Here is a 14,873-nt window from a genome sequence, read left to right as displayed (position 1 = left end):
GGAAAACAATTGTCCTATAATTTGTAGAAATTTAGCCCTATTTTCATTTTATTTATATAAAATTCAATGGTGGATTCATTCTAGAAATAAAGGAACAAAATTCAAAAATAGATCACCTGAAAATTATTGTTAAACTACAGGAGAGAAGGACCTGTAGTTTTCTTGAAACCAAAATTACATCATTCACATATAATGACATTTGCAAAAAATGACACTAATTCTTTCTTTTAGAAAGGAAGTGAATGCCATTGCTGAACTCATTCTGTCAATTATAGGACTGCAACAAGACTTGAGATTCAGTATTTTATATAATGCGATTGTATGGCTTAAAAAATGTTTGGGCTTTAAACCAGTTCCTTAGATGAAACTAAGTTAAAGTAAACTGAACAAACATGCTCTGCAAAACCAGACATCTTCAGGAGCAGGTATTATTCCATTTCACACAATTTAATTTTTTTTCATTTTCCACTAAAACAAATTGCACCATCAAATTGATACAAAATAAAACTCAGTATCTTCTGTTTAATCTTCCCCTATGTGAACAAGTGCTGAGTTACTATAAACTATAACCTCAGAGACTTCAATTACCCATTGTACTTTAAATATTTCCTCAGTTTATTTGAAGGCTATATATGCATAGATAAAAGGCAAGACCAAAAGGTCTAAGTATATCCCTAGCAACCCAGTTGATTCTAGACAGTATTTTTCAGCCTTAATTTCTCTGACCTCAGTTAGCCTGTATACAGGTATCTTTTTTATACTTAAATATATATCAAAGATCAGATTACAAATATTTTTGGGACAGTTATCAGATAATCTCCTTTATTAATTCTGGAGTGTAGCCTGTGCACTCAAAGATCTTCCTTGCAATATCAGAATTACATTATGGTCCTAAATATTCTGATTTTCATGTAGTTATAATAGGATTAATGAAATAGTTTTAATGGTTCAACATTGATATTATGAATTTTAGTTCATTTTATATTAAAATTTGATGCACTGACTTTTGGGACTATTGTTTCATGTATATAATATGGTAAAAATAATAGGTTATACCTATGTATCATCTTGGAACCATTAGTTCTAATCTGCCCTCTCACTAGGAGCCATTCAGGATAAAAGAATTAAAGGTTTCCTTAATTTATAGAGCTTTGAACTTCTGGGAACTATTGCTGACTTCTGCCTCAACCTTACATCATTAATAAATACTATACAGCTGATGCTGCAGCTGAATTTTTGATCATTAAATATTCCAATTTTTTTTTTTTTAAATGGAGAAAAATTTACCTTAATATCAAAGGCTCCTGGCTGACCCACTTTGTTGTAAAGCTCTAGCTGGTTCTTGACAGGTGTTACCCACAATATCACCTGATTTAGCTGCTGATCAAGTTCAACAAAATCCTTTAGCAGAATCTCTATTTCCTTTTGCTTTTCTGGAAGATCTTTGGACACCTGAAAAAATACCAGAAGTCATTGTTTTAGCGAAAAAACCACAAGCAAATCACAAAACAATTTGATGCTACACATATATACATTCATATCAAATGTTAAAATACAAGTTTTATATACCTGAAGAAAGGAAAGAGATAGTAGACCCAACAATCAAATTATTATGGCAGGTATCTTGCAATTTAATTGAAACAAAATGTCTGTCCTAAAAACCCCAGCAAAATACCAAAACACACATGCAGAAATCTAAAATAAAACTTAAAAAAAATTCAGACCTTACCATCAGGCTTTTCAGTAATTTTTAGTAAAAAAAAAATGTTATCTCAGTATACTAACTTGTTTTAAAGCTCAATTTTTAATCAGGAAAAAAAAATTAAAACATGAAATTGATCACTTGAATTATAGCTAACCTGTTTTGATATCTTGAATGTAGATATTGATAAGCATGTGTTTTCTTATAAGGTGTTTACTGTTGCCAATTGAATCCATATATGCATAGGCAGATGCACACAGTGAAGAAAAATAATGAAGAAATGTATCATCAATTCAGATCAGGCAACTTGGTTCTCTGATTTGCATTCAAAACAGTCAGATTTATAACTAAGCACATTCTTCTATGCCAACAATATTAGAAATTAAGAATCAGTGAATGCCACAATTCAAATCCAGCCGTGAAGCACTTTGGAGTAAATGGTAGAAACATCACTTGGAGGAGCAGGCTGGCAATAAATAAACCAACACAAAGCTCTGTGCTCTCCTTCCCAGAGTGTTCTTTCTCACTAGAGAAGTGAGGTGTCACAACGCTACACAACGGGCAGCATTGCAAACATACACTAGGGGAGAAACCATCTGTACTTGGAAAAAAAAAGCAAAAAAAAGCAACAGCAAATATAGATCTTGGGCAGATACACAACAATAGTGGTTCATCAGTAAAAGCAGCCAAGAAAAATGGTTAGTTTTCTGTATCATGGAAAGTAAGGTTTCCCAATGTTCATTTTTTTAAGCATATTTTTTACCAAAGTGATCCTCTTGAAAGTGGTAAAACATGAGATTGCTGAGACATGCAATATAAAATACATTCCCTGTAAAGTTAAGCAGCATTAATGGTAGCATTACTATCATATTGCCTGGCTACAGAAGTATTAGTGCCCTGTACTTCTAATCCCTAATGATGAAATTTTGCAGAAGACAGTAAATCCAAACTCAGAGTCATGTAAGCAGTGAGTGATAATAAAACCAAACCACCGCCTGCCGGGAGAATGCAAGGAACAGAACTGTCTCATTATGTGTACGTTTCTTTAAAAATTTGGTGTGAGAATATTGGTTTATAGGTACTAAAATAATCCCTCTACACAATCCCTGCATGTGATTTTTCAAACTGAGTGCAAGGGATATTTGTAATTCAAGAATTTGATTGGCCATATATTATATTGCCTCCATTGTTCGGTATAGCCAACCCATAACATCCTGTTTAATAAAGACTGATCCTTGAAGCAAATTATTTTTACTATCTTCCTGAACTTTTAAAATATAAGAAAAGATCTGCTTTTCCAGAATAGCCCCAGAAAAGAAAGAAAACAATTAAAAATGCATTCATTTCCCTTATGTGTTAACTCCAAATTTATGCAGACCTTGGCCTCATTTCATACAAGATTGGTTTCATCTTTCTTACAATTTTTGAATGTTAATCTCTAAAGTTTACTAGCTTTAATATTAATGTAAATAAGTTCCACAGAAATACAACTGAAAGCAAATAGGTAGTCCTAGGCAGATAAAAATCCAAGCTGACTTCTTAAGATCTGAAATTTAAATTAATCTGCTTCCAATCAACATTGATCAAGTATTTTGGGTGTAACACAGGAGAGAGAAATAAAATTTTTAGAGGTTTTGGGGAGAGGAATAGAAAGGGGGAAGTAACCAATTATATACTAAGATATATTCCATCCAGAACAGCAGAAGATGAATGATTAAGTTTTGGTGGCAGGCTGTACTTCAACCACTGTTTTCAAAACATTTATTTGTATATATATATATATATACATATATATATATATATATATATATAATATCACCTATGATGAGATATAAACTGTAATTTAAGTAAATGCAGCCTCTTCTTACAAATTTTCTCCTGCTCTAAAATTATATCACAAATATAGCATTATAACATTTTTAACATAAAAATAAAGAAATCTATGTAAATATGAATCAGTTAATTATTTATGGTGGTGTCATCTAATTTTACCACAGAGATATAAAGAACAGCAGTAAATAATTAAAGAACTTTTACCAACTCAGGTTAGGGCTACAGGTAAGCATTTAACAAGACAATTCCTTGTGAAATCCAAGTAATGTGTCACATGCCATTGTGTGGGAATCAGAGCCTTAGATTCTGGTTATCAGGGATTTAATTTGCTAGCTCATTGTGGTCTGTTAGTGATTTTTTTGTACGCCCTGGCATAAAGCCGTCAAGCTGGCTAATCAAATTAGAGCCTGATGAGTTTAAGGTAATTACAAGTCTGCCTATCAAGCCAAGGTACTGTTGCAGACTGTCTCTTGGGAAACAGCTTGTTCCCTGAGCTAATTCTGAAGCTCACCAGAAGCATAAATTGGAAAACCTCCATGGAGTAATGGACATGGACACGATGACTGGCTGTTCAGATTTATGCCCTTTCTGTGGCAGAGGAGGACATGTGGAGATGGGGCCCTCCGGAATTTTCCCTGTGTTACTCACAGTCCTTCCAGCTTGCTCTTCACAGCTCCAAGAGAAGCACCCCTGAGCTGGGATTACAATGCTGGTGGGAGCTACAACAGTCCCACAGCTGCTGTTTCTGGGCTCTCTGAATGAGTTCCTACACGTTCTGGGATGCCTCCAGAGATGAATGAGCATCAGCTAGTGTCCCACTTCAATACTGTCTTTTACATTTTTGCTTTGGGCCCCATCCTCCTTTTATTCATTTGTTTTCTTAGGATAATTATGCAGTGTTTACTGACTTTCTTACCCTTTTGTATCCTGTCTTTCCCTCCTATTTAAGAAAGACTGCTAAGTTTTATCAGAGGATGGCTGATGTTCTTTTCTAAGAGTGACAGCCAATAGGAACAGTGGCCATAACACCCACAGGGAAAACATGAAATGTTTCCTCTAGGGTCTGCCTAGTAAGGCATCACTATAAATTAAAGTAAGGAAAGCCACTGAAATGACTTGTATATATTATATTTCAAGTGACTGATGCCTAATTTCAAACATCACTTCTCTCTCAAAAATCAACCTCTTTCCCTGTTTTCCTGAAATGACCAAAGAGAAAACAATGCCATTATTACCCAGCTGTTTGAGAATATAGATAAGGATGTGCATCTTTCCAACACGTAAATTTAAAAAAAACAATATGAAGAATTTTCGTAGTGGTAAGTGCAGAGCAAAGAAATCCCAAATTCCAACATTTTAACAGCAGTGAAAATATGTCAGCTTCTTTCCTACTAAAGTACCCCTTTCTCTTGCTATCTGCCTCACCAAACTCTAATAGGACAGCAGTCATAAATGGATCTATTTTGAGGAATCAGAATGGATTAAAATTTAGCTATCCCGATATGCATAACAAGATAAGCTGCAATAAACATGAGCAAAAGTATGTTGTGGAATATCGGTGAAAACTTTCAAAAATGTTATTTTTGTATGTCCTCCTTGGGAGGGTCACTTGGATATACAAAGCACTTCATGTAAATGGGCCTCAAATATAAGATTACTGATAGTATCATGTTTAAAAAAAATCAGATTGTTTGCAAAGAGAAAAATGAAGCATTCTGTATGAAGAATTGAGGAAGTTTTCTGTATGAAATTTTTCACTTACTAAAGGTAAATCAAGCAGTAGCTTCTTTTTTACCATTCAATTTCTGAAAAAAGAGCATAACTACACTGAAAGCAGATTTGATGTTATCCAAAGGAGAACTTGGATAATAAAGAAATAACTGAAGTAATAACAACCATTAAATAGAAACATCAATCCAGACTTATTGATAAATCATAACTGATACTTCCATAGCACTTGTAAGGTGATTACATGAAACAGAAATTCTTACAGCCACTGTTCAGAAAGTCTGATCTGCTCAAAATCACCATCCCTAGAGCATGTACTGAATAATGATCTAAAATGGAAGAGGGAAAAGTTGATTTATATGCATCATTTCTTCATGAAAAACAATCAGTGTACAAAAGAGTTTCATAGAAGTTCAGTTTAGGATGCCATTTAGTTAATTAACTGAGCCATTTGCATTAGCAAACTCAATATTGACTTTAAAACAAAATCTGTGTAATTCCTTTAAACTCATAAATATTTATAAGCCACAGTGTCTCTGACAAAGTTGGAGTAAAGACTGTATTATTAGAGGAAGATTAAAGCAGGCTACTAAAAATGTGTATAGAAGATTTTATTTGCTAAATATAGAAGAATTTTATTTGCTTTGTATCTAGCATTTCATGTTTCCTTGCAAGACTCCTAGGACCCGACCTTGGCAGGTGTTTATTTGGTCTTCTTTTTTCAAAAACTTCTCAATGGAATATTTGTAATGTTTTCAAGTTTAATTTTTATTAGAAAATTTTTTTTTTTTTTCCCCATCAATGCAGAAAACTAAAGCAGTCTAAACAAACAATGCCCCAAACAATTTTCTGCTTCATCTGGCTGTCTAGATTTTAAAAAAGCAAACATATTCCCCACCCCAAAGATTTGCTTTGTTTTTCTTCCATGGTAATATGATCATGTATATCACAGTCTTTGGAATATCTGTATTTTTATATGTATTACTTGTAACTAATTGTCATTCGTTCTGCTCTCCACTCAGCAATTCTCCTTTGTCAAGGACATTTTTGAGCACAAGACCTTCCACCTTAAATCTCTGCTAAAAAATCTAGTCTAGGAATTTATTTTCTTTATCTTTTTTTCTTACTCAGTTCCTGAAATCCAAAAGCTGCCACAAAGAGCAGTCTAGTTCTTTCAGTAATTCTTAATGAAGGATATTCTGACTGGAAAACTATTTTAAAATAAATGTAAAATGCTCTAAATGTCCTTTCCCTGGTTTACAGCAGAAAGTACCATATATATCCCTCAGGTTACACACAGTTCTGTGAGGGACTGCAATGGCTGAGGACTTAAACTTAGGACTTTGCACATTAATGCAAAATTGTATAAAGAAACTGTGACCACCAAAGCCCACTCTCCATGTGAATGTGCTTCCTCGTGGGAACTGGACTGTGAGCTAATCCACCTAATGGGATTGCGAGGTAAGATAAAGGTGACACTATTGTCCAGTTATCTCAGGTCTAGGGAGAAGTAAACAAGGCTGGGGGGAGAAGAATGAATCCACAAAGAAAGCCAAACTCAGCAGTTGTGCTGAGAATCAGCTCTGGATGGGTTCAGGATGGGAGGACGAGCATTTTTGGGTGTGCAACAAGACTGCATCTTCCCTTACGCAAACTGGCTCAGTTGTAAAACTCCACACCCCAAGAAGGCCACATACACAGGGCATTCATGTGAGAGGCAGCTGAGGACATCTCATAAACCAAAGACCCCCAAAGTGTCCCCCATATTCATTCCTAAGGCCTTGCACCAGAGGACTGCACATGAGATAAAGAGATGCAAGAGATCAGAGTCTGCTGCGAGAGACTGTGTCAAACTCCCCTGGGTGAGGTACCTGAGTATTCCCACCTGGCCTGAACATATATTAGTCCATTGAACTCTATGTTTTGTGGAACCCTCACCACTGAGAAGACCAGAAGAAATGGTCTTTGATGATCAACAGGACACCACCAGATTTCATGGGGAAGCTGTAACTGCAGTGAGGTCTCCCCTCAGTCTCCTCCAGGCTGAACAGACCCAGTGCCCTCAGCCCCTCCTCACACGGCTTCACCTCCAGACCCTTCACCACCCTCACTGCCCTCCTTTGGATGTTCTTTAGTAGCTTCATGTCTTTTTTGTACTGTGGCACCCAGAAGTGCCCCCAGCACTGGAGGTGAGGCCGCCCCAGCCCAGAGCAGAGCGGGACAATCCCCTCCTTGCCCGGCTGGCCATGCTGGGCCTGATGTCCCCAGGACACGCTTGGCCCTCCTGGCTGCCAGGGCACTGCTGGCTCAGATTCAGCTTTCCATCCACCAGGACCCCCAGATCCATTCCCACAGTGCTTCTCTCCAGCATCCCATTCCTCAGTCTCTCTACATCCAGGGTTGAGGAAAAGTTAAACTTTATTTTAGACTATTGCATTTGTGGGAATTTTAATTACATAGACATGTTGCTATACAGACAGGTCTATATAATTGAAGTATAAACTTTATCTTGTAAACAGCAAAGAGTGAAACATTGATTTTAAGCCCCTATGGTCTTCCTTAATAGAGATGGATGAAAAACCTGACAGACAATGGCAGCGTCTGTCTTGGAACTGAAGTTTTAGAAATCCCAAACCATTGCCATTGATTGGTGTGCAGTAGTATCTGAGCATTGTTCGTTACAAGTGAAATCTCTCTCAGATGCACAGAACATTGTTGTAAAAAAATGTGTAAGAATTTGCCTGAAGTTATGTATTTGATCTAGTAATTTCAGCTGCACAAATATTACCTCAATGTAGCTGTCAGCACATGTGTATTGAAAATTAGTACTCCTTACATTCAAAGTACTTGGCATAACCTCTTAAATATATGATTAATATATTATGGATTTGATTGCAAACAGCAATAATAAGAAATTTTAAGATGGTCGGTAAGATAGTATGATATATATTGTATATATACACACATATGTATACTTAATCATGCTTTTATGGCCTCAATGGCTAATACAGACTTTTTACTCCTGCATGACTTGCCTGTATTTCATAAATCTTTTTACTTTGTTTAGCTTTTAAAAATTTAATTCATACTAGCTGCTAGCAATACAGAAATAAAAAAAAAAAAAAAAAAATTAAGCCTATATATACTTGCTCCTTAGAGCTTGTGACATTCCTATGTTTGTCCAACGATCATTTACATCAAATTTCTTTTTTTATACATGAGTGTCATGGGGTGGCTTTACCTTTAAGACAGCTTTGGGAGCTAAAGAAGTTGAAACTGCTGGTGGCTGATGAGAGTCTTTCCTCCTGACCAATTATCAGTCATTTCTAAGAATTGACAGCAGTTTTGACCATTAAAAAGTGAGATCAACTTGTGAACCCTACCATAAGATGTAAAGCCAGAGCTCTCTTGTTCTGTTTGTTTCCTGGCTGTGAAAGGTAACAGAGCTCCAGGCCTCCCATTCCTCTGCCCAGCCCATGCGGCCCGGGCGGGGGCTGGGCTGGGCCCAGCGGCTCCCGGCCGGGAGATGGGGCCTGCGGGGCTCGCCCCGGGCTCTGGCCAGGCCAGGCCGGTCCCTGGCTCGGCTGCAGTTTTTGCTGTGACTGAATTCACCAGGGACTGCCGAGTAAAGAAAGGAAAAAAAGCTCTGGACCTGCCACAGGCTGAGACAGCGACCACACTCTCCAGAGCAGCCATGAAGAATCTTCCATCGCAGACAGCTCCAGCTGCTGTTCCAGCAGAGATCACAGAACCATCTACAAAAGCCTGGGATTTTAGCCTTTTCATTACCCAGATGAGACTTGCAGATTAATCCTTTTTTTTATCCAGAGAAAGAAAAAGAGAGTAATCAACATGTAAAGAGACTTTATAAACTATCAGAGACAGTAAAGAAAAGGATTAAGCTCCAGAAAAGGTAGAGAATAAGGAGATGCTTTATAAGCTGAAATATTTTTCTGTTAAAGCTATGGAGATGGACAATAAGGTCTTGAAAAAACTCCTTTAATTCATGACAGAGTATATAGGGAGGAATAGAGTGTTCAAAGTGTGGATTTTGAGTAAAAAGTAGAGTAATTGTGATACAGTGAAGTGCTGGAACAGAGTGAAGCGAAAATTTGAAGCCTTGGGGGGCAATGAGAAAACTGTTTTCCAGTGGAGCTCACAGAGATAGATGAAGAAGACTTTTGCCTTTGAATAACTCATCCTTAAAATGACATCCCTAGACTCATGACCCATACACACCTCAGAGTGATGTGAAATGGGAGGAGTGAACTGATGACCAGATTTTTGGGCAACTGGCATCAGAAAAATAGAAAGCTATAGCAAGAAATAGCTTTCTTGTAGAAAACTCCATAGATTAGCAGAAGAAAACTTCTGTTTCTCTACAAAGACTGAAGAAAAGACTGTAGCAGGAATTGGGACTGTTTTAAACACCAAAGTTCCAACGTTTTTGTCTCTGTTGTCATGTGAACAAGGGAATGGTGGGTAGTAGGGGATAAAAAGGGTTTTCTGGGAGTTTATTCTGGTGTTCTTATTCTTGTAGTTTGTTAATAAACTTTCTTTATTCCTTTTTAAGTTTTAAGCCTGTTTTGCTCTTGCTCTAATCCATATCTCACAGCAAGAAATAAGTAATTTTTTTAGTTACTGGTTTAAAACCATGACAATGAGGCCATGTATATATATATGTATATGTATATATGTGTGTGTATATACATATATGTGCATTTTGAGTATGGCTGATGGTAACATGAATGTGGACTTAATTAGCCATCTATGACAAACTGTCACAGGTAATTTAGCATAACAAAAGACTTTATTATATTTAATTGAATCAGGTCACTCATTAAATGAAAGTAAACTCAGGACAATGTCAACCTTCTAATGCAAGTTATGCTATTCATATTTCAAATTGAAAGAACAGAAGTCAAACTGTAGCATTCATTTTCCAACATATTTTCCCTCCATACCACAAATAACAACAGTAAGAATTTCAGTAGTTCCAACTGTGAGTTCGAATTAAATTGCACTGACATGCTAGAAATTTTATGTCATTGCAGGTAATCTGTGAATAATTTCTACTCAAGGCAAGTTATAATACATGAACTATAACCTTGTTATGACTTTGTATTTCTGCACTTTTGGGCCCATCTGTTTTTCTCTACACTTGATCAACCAAGCTAAGACAACCTATGCCTGTTCTGGTGGTACAGAAAATGTTCACAAATTATAGCCATGTCACTCCACTCTAATTTTTATCTTGTCCACATAGCACAACAAATTGATTTGCTGTGGCAATAAACAGTGAAATAGTCTCTTCAGTGTCTAGTAATTAGAACTAATACTAGTAGACAAATTAAAAGGCAGCAAAACAAAATGTCTCCATCAGGCACTTATAATAACCTTCATAATACATACAGTAGATGTTGTGAAGACTAAGGTGGATAAATGAGGAGAATGCTGATTTTGGCATCCAGCTTACTTTCAGATAATTTAGCTCATCGCTCTTGGCTGACACCAGACCAAGAATAATATTAAAGAGTAATAAACTCCTTCCAGCAAACCTCTGATTCCATGGTTCACTGGTCTCAGACCTAATCTATCAATCCATTTACTGCACAGTAAAAGGTAAGAAACCCATTACAGATCTGTTACATGTCATGGCAGGTGGTATATGACAAGAACTGAATTCATCACAAACTCCAGTGCCGAGTACCCTTTTGTATCCTTTGAAGCACTAGGTGGTTACCTTACTTAGCTATCACAGCTGAAGATACTTTAAGCTTTGAAAATAAATGAAAAATTCTTGATGTGAAAGCATAAAAATGGTCATAAAATACTTCATTTTTCATAATATTAAGACTTCACAAAGATAGTGCTATTTTCATTTTTACAAGAAATACCAGCTTTGGAAAGGGTACAATAAGTAAAATCAGGGTAGAATTTAAAAGTCATGTCTTTTAAATGTGGCCTTTAATCTTCATTCTCTGCTTAAACTACATTGTATTAGGTAACAACATATTAGAATCACTATTTGATAAAGTTGTATAAAGAAATGTGGTGTTAAAATTATTACTATCCAAAGGAAGAAAAACTCTTTGCATATCTACTCTCAAGGTCATCAACACATGATATAAACACCCAAAAGCAAAGACAATTCTGAAGTAAAAACTAAAAAGATACTTTTATGTGTCTGCAATTCCCTCCATACTATATTTCTTTTCTGGGTTATTTCTATTGCTGTGGGGCAACAGTTTCTGTGACTGTAAAGAAGGTTTGAACATGACTTATTTCAAATACGTCACCTTGAAGGTTAAGACTCATAGGTGTTGTCCCTATTCCCCTGCTTGGCAGATCAAGGCAAAACAAAAATTTGTGATAACTTTAGGAGATATTTGGCTTCATTCTCAGCTGGTGTAAATTTTCTCAGCTTCTCTGAAGTAAGCAGAATTACTCTAGTATACACGAGATAAGGACCAAACATTATTTATTTAGCTGTCATGTATGTTTCATATCTTAAAAATAGAATCATCCTGCAAAATGAGATAATCATAAATGGTAGATTTTTACATGTTCATTTCTAGCAGAGGTGCCAGAAAACAACATACCATTTGAAACAAAGGATTAAAGTATAGGATTCACTCTTAAGAGGGGGTGGAAGGACAGAAAAGCCCGAGAGAAATCTCTGTGTGATGATGTTTGTCCATTGTACTTTGAGGAACACACACAAAAAAAATATATCCTCATCAAAACCACTGACTACAGAATCATCCTCGGGTGACCTAAGAAATTTGCCTGATATAAAAGTGACCATCCTGTGAGCCTTGGCTAAGAGTAAATATCTGCGGGGTTTTTCCAATGCTTACATATCTACAGCTGAACAAAGAGACCATTAAGTTCCTCTGTCAGGCTTGCAGAGTTTCTTTTCATGATTTCTACTTTTAATTCAGATCCTAGATTTTCAGGGCAGAAAATGAAACAAATAATTGAGGTTTCCTACATAAATCATGAGTAATATCAAGAAATATACAAATTAAAAAATAATTCTTTTTCCCTTCAGTATCATTGAGAAAATCCTACCAGACCCCAAAATGAGTTTCTAACTTTTTGTTTCATTTTCTACATCTGTCAAGATCACAGAGTAAACAGAAAACCTGAGAAAGAGAGCACCTTCATAGGTGATGTATGTATTTGAGTATTGTAATTTTCAAATTCAATTCTGTTCATTAAAAAAAAAAACCAAAAAACAAATGGACAAAAAACCCACAGAAAAACCAAACCACTGCATTTTTCAGATTATTTACATTCAGAGACCAAGAGACAATGAGAACTCAGTTTTATATATCTCCATCAGTAGATAACAGAAATAAAAATGATATGGTTAAGTAATGATCTCAAATGGAAGGTTACTTTTCTTGCTTTAGTCTCTTTTAGCAGTAAATGAAATTTTTCAAGTAAGAAATTCCAAGAATAATTATTTTGCCAGATACATTAGATCTAGGAGAAATAAAACTATAAAAAAATCAGTAAATTGTAATGATTCACTAAACAGTTTTTGACTCCCATATTTCACCCAAACCTAAGTGCTTTTAAAAATATTTATGGTTGCTCTGACTGTAACAGGAGACCAGAAACATTTCTGCATCAGCCAGCAGAAAATGAAAATCCCAAGTTTTTAGGTATACAACAATCAGTAAAATGTTACATTCAGTGACAAAGTGCAGATTTTCTTAAATTATATTTATGTAATCTGACTAAAAGGAAAGATATTTCCTGAAAACTAATGCTGTCTTTTTAAAATCACAGTTTAGTTATTAGCATGGTCCCTGAATTCAGCTATATACATCGTTCCTTCGGTCTGTAGATAACTTATTTTGATCTTGAGGTGTTCTGAATTCTTCTATATGCATTGATTTCAGAAGCCCATTTGTAGAGAAAAAGATACTTCTGTCCAACCACTGAAATAATGATTTATGTGTCCAACCTGGAGTTTGTGAATGTGATCAATATTTATTATCCACTTTTGCCTGAGTCATTAGCTAATATTCTGAACTTTGCCACACTGCTCCTGTTAGGAAGAAACTAGTAAGAGTACCACATCAAGTTTAGTTTTATTTCTCAGGTCTGTCCTTGAAATTCGACTGTTTATGGAAATGGTAACAAAAACCCAGGATGTATTATTCTTGACCAGAAACTCTACCTTGCCTTTTCAGTAACATACACAGAAGGTTATTTTCTCACTTTTTTCCTCCCCAGAGCTAAACACAATTAATTATTCCTTTTTGCCACAGCACCCTGGTAACTTTAACAAACAGATACCACAGGTTAATGTCCCTGACTCTGACTTCACAATTAGAAATTCTTTAATTGATACCGCCTAGATTGTTTCCAAGCAGGAAAATCTATACCTTGTGTGGTAGTCCTCTGGACAATGATTTCTATCATTTCTACCATGAAAACACTCAAATTGTCTACCTCTCTTTACCTGATTTGCTACTCATTTCCATCAGTTTTCAACACAACAATATGCTAACAAAGTCCTCCCTTACTTCTTTCTATCAAGATGAAGGTCCCAGAAAGTAAAATATGTGGTACTTTCCTACGCAAAAAACAGTAGTGAATGCTCAAGTTGGAAGAAGTGTGGTGGAAGGTGAAACAGTTGGTTGCAGTGTCCACTTTGGGACTGGGAACAGGAGAGATTTGGGAAGTGTTCCATAAAAAAATCAAACATTTGCCTCTCACACACCTGAGTCACAAAGCCTGGAATATTTACTGTTCCAGCAAAAGCACCAGGCTACAAAAATGATGCTGTGCATTCCACCCCCTAAGTAGAAGAACTGTAATTTAGGGAGTATATTTGAATGCAACATCATCACTCCAGTCACTAATGGTCTTGGTTTGCTATCACTGTTTCTCACAGCACTGTATTGTATCCATTTTTCTTCCTCAGGTTCATTATGCACACAAATGTCTCTTCATACAGAGAAAAATTATACATGCCAGAAAATTTATAATGCAAATATTCACTGCAGATTAAAATTTTATATCACAGTTATATCAGTAATATGTCTAACCTTTAACAAACGATGGTTAGCCTCCTTCAGTGTACTCTCAAGCTTATGTTTTTTGTCTGGTTTCAGTGATGCACTTCCAAGTGCTATTCCTCCAGTTTCATTTAATCGTTTCAGTATTCCCTTGTGGGGCGGCAGCTCTCCAACTCTTAACTGGAACAGACAAATACAGCAGTTAAGATGAACTGTGGTAAGATTTTCAGCTCTCTTATCTTGACCCTTATTGATTCGTGTATCAGCCAAAGGAATAAACTCAATTCAAGACAAAATAACTTGCTTTCTGAATGTAGAAGGCTAAAAAAATCCTAAAAGAGACTGTATTGGTCAATCAAGTCTAAAGTGAGTTCTGCATGACAAAATACAGGGTTTCTCCTGATATTAATCCCTATTACATTATAAATTCCAGACCTGGACACTCGATACTTCACATATATCATTTTTTATAATCCTGTAATATGGTATGGAGCAAGCATTTTAAAGAAGTGTTTTAATATGTTCCAGGCTGTGAACAGTCACCCAGGTGGAATGTGGTTAAAAGTCTTCCA

General features: G+C 35.9%; 1 protein-coding gene across 9 annotated transcripts in view; it reads right to left on the bottom strand.

Annotated features, from left to right (window-relative positions):
• DMD (dystrophin) overlaps positions 1–14,873 on the bottom strand; it is a 1,137,330-nt gene that overhangs the window by 356,192 nt on the left and 766,265 nt on the right. For all 9 annotated transcript variants that reach the window (XM_088068904.1, XM_088068916.1, XM_088068923.1 and 6 more), the window contains 2 exons: positions 14,332–14,481; positions 1,288–1,452 (listed from right to left, as the gene is read on the bottom strand). In XM_088068904.1, coding sequence (XP_087925030.1) covers positions 1,288–1,452; positions 14,332–14,481 — 315 coding nt within the window. The remainder of the gene's footprint in view (positions 1–1,287; positions 1,453–14,331; positions 14,482–14,873) is intronic.

This window comes from Pseudopodoces humilis, chromosome 2 (genome assembly GCF_049639895.1).
Source record: "Pseudopodoces humilis isolate 2021_Gansu_Grassland_sample_001 chromosome 2, ASM4963989v1, whole genome shotgun sequence".
Lineage (NCBI taxonomy): Eukaryota > Metazoa > Chordata > Aves > Passeriformes > Paridae > Pseudopodoces > Pseudopodoces humilis.
This window is presented reverse-complemented; position numbering and strand designations above follow the sequence as displayed.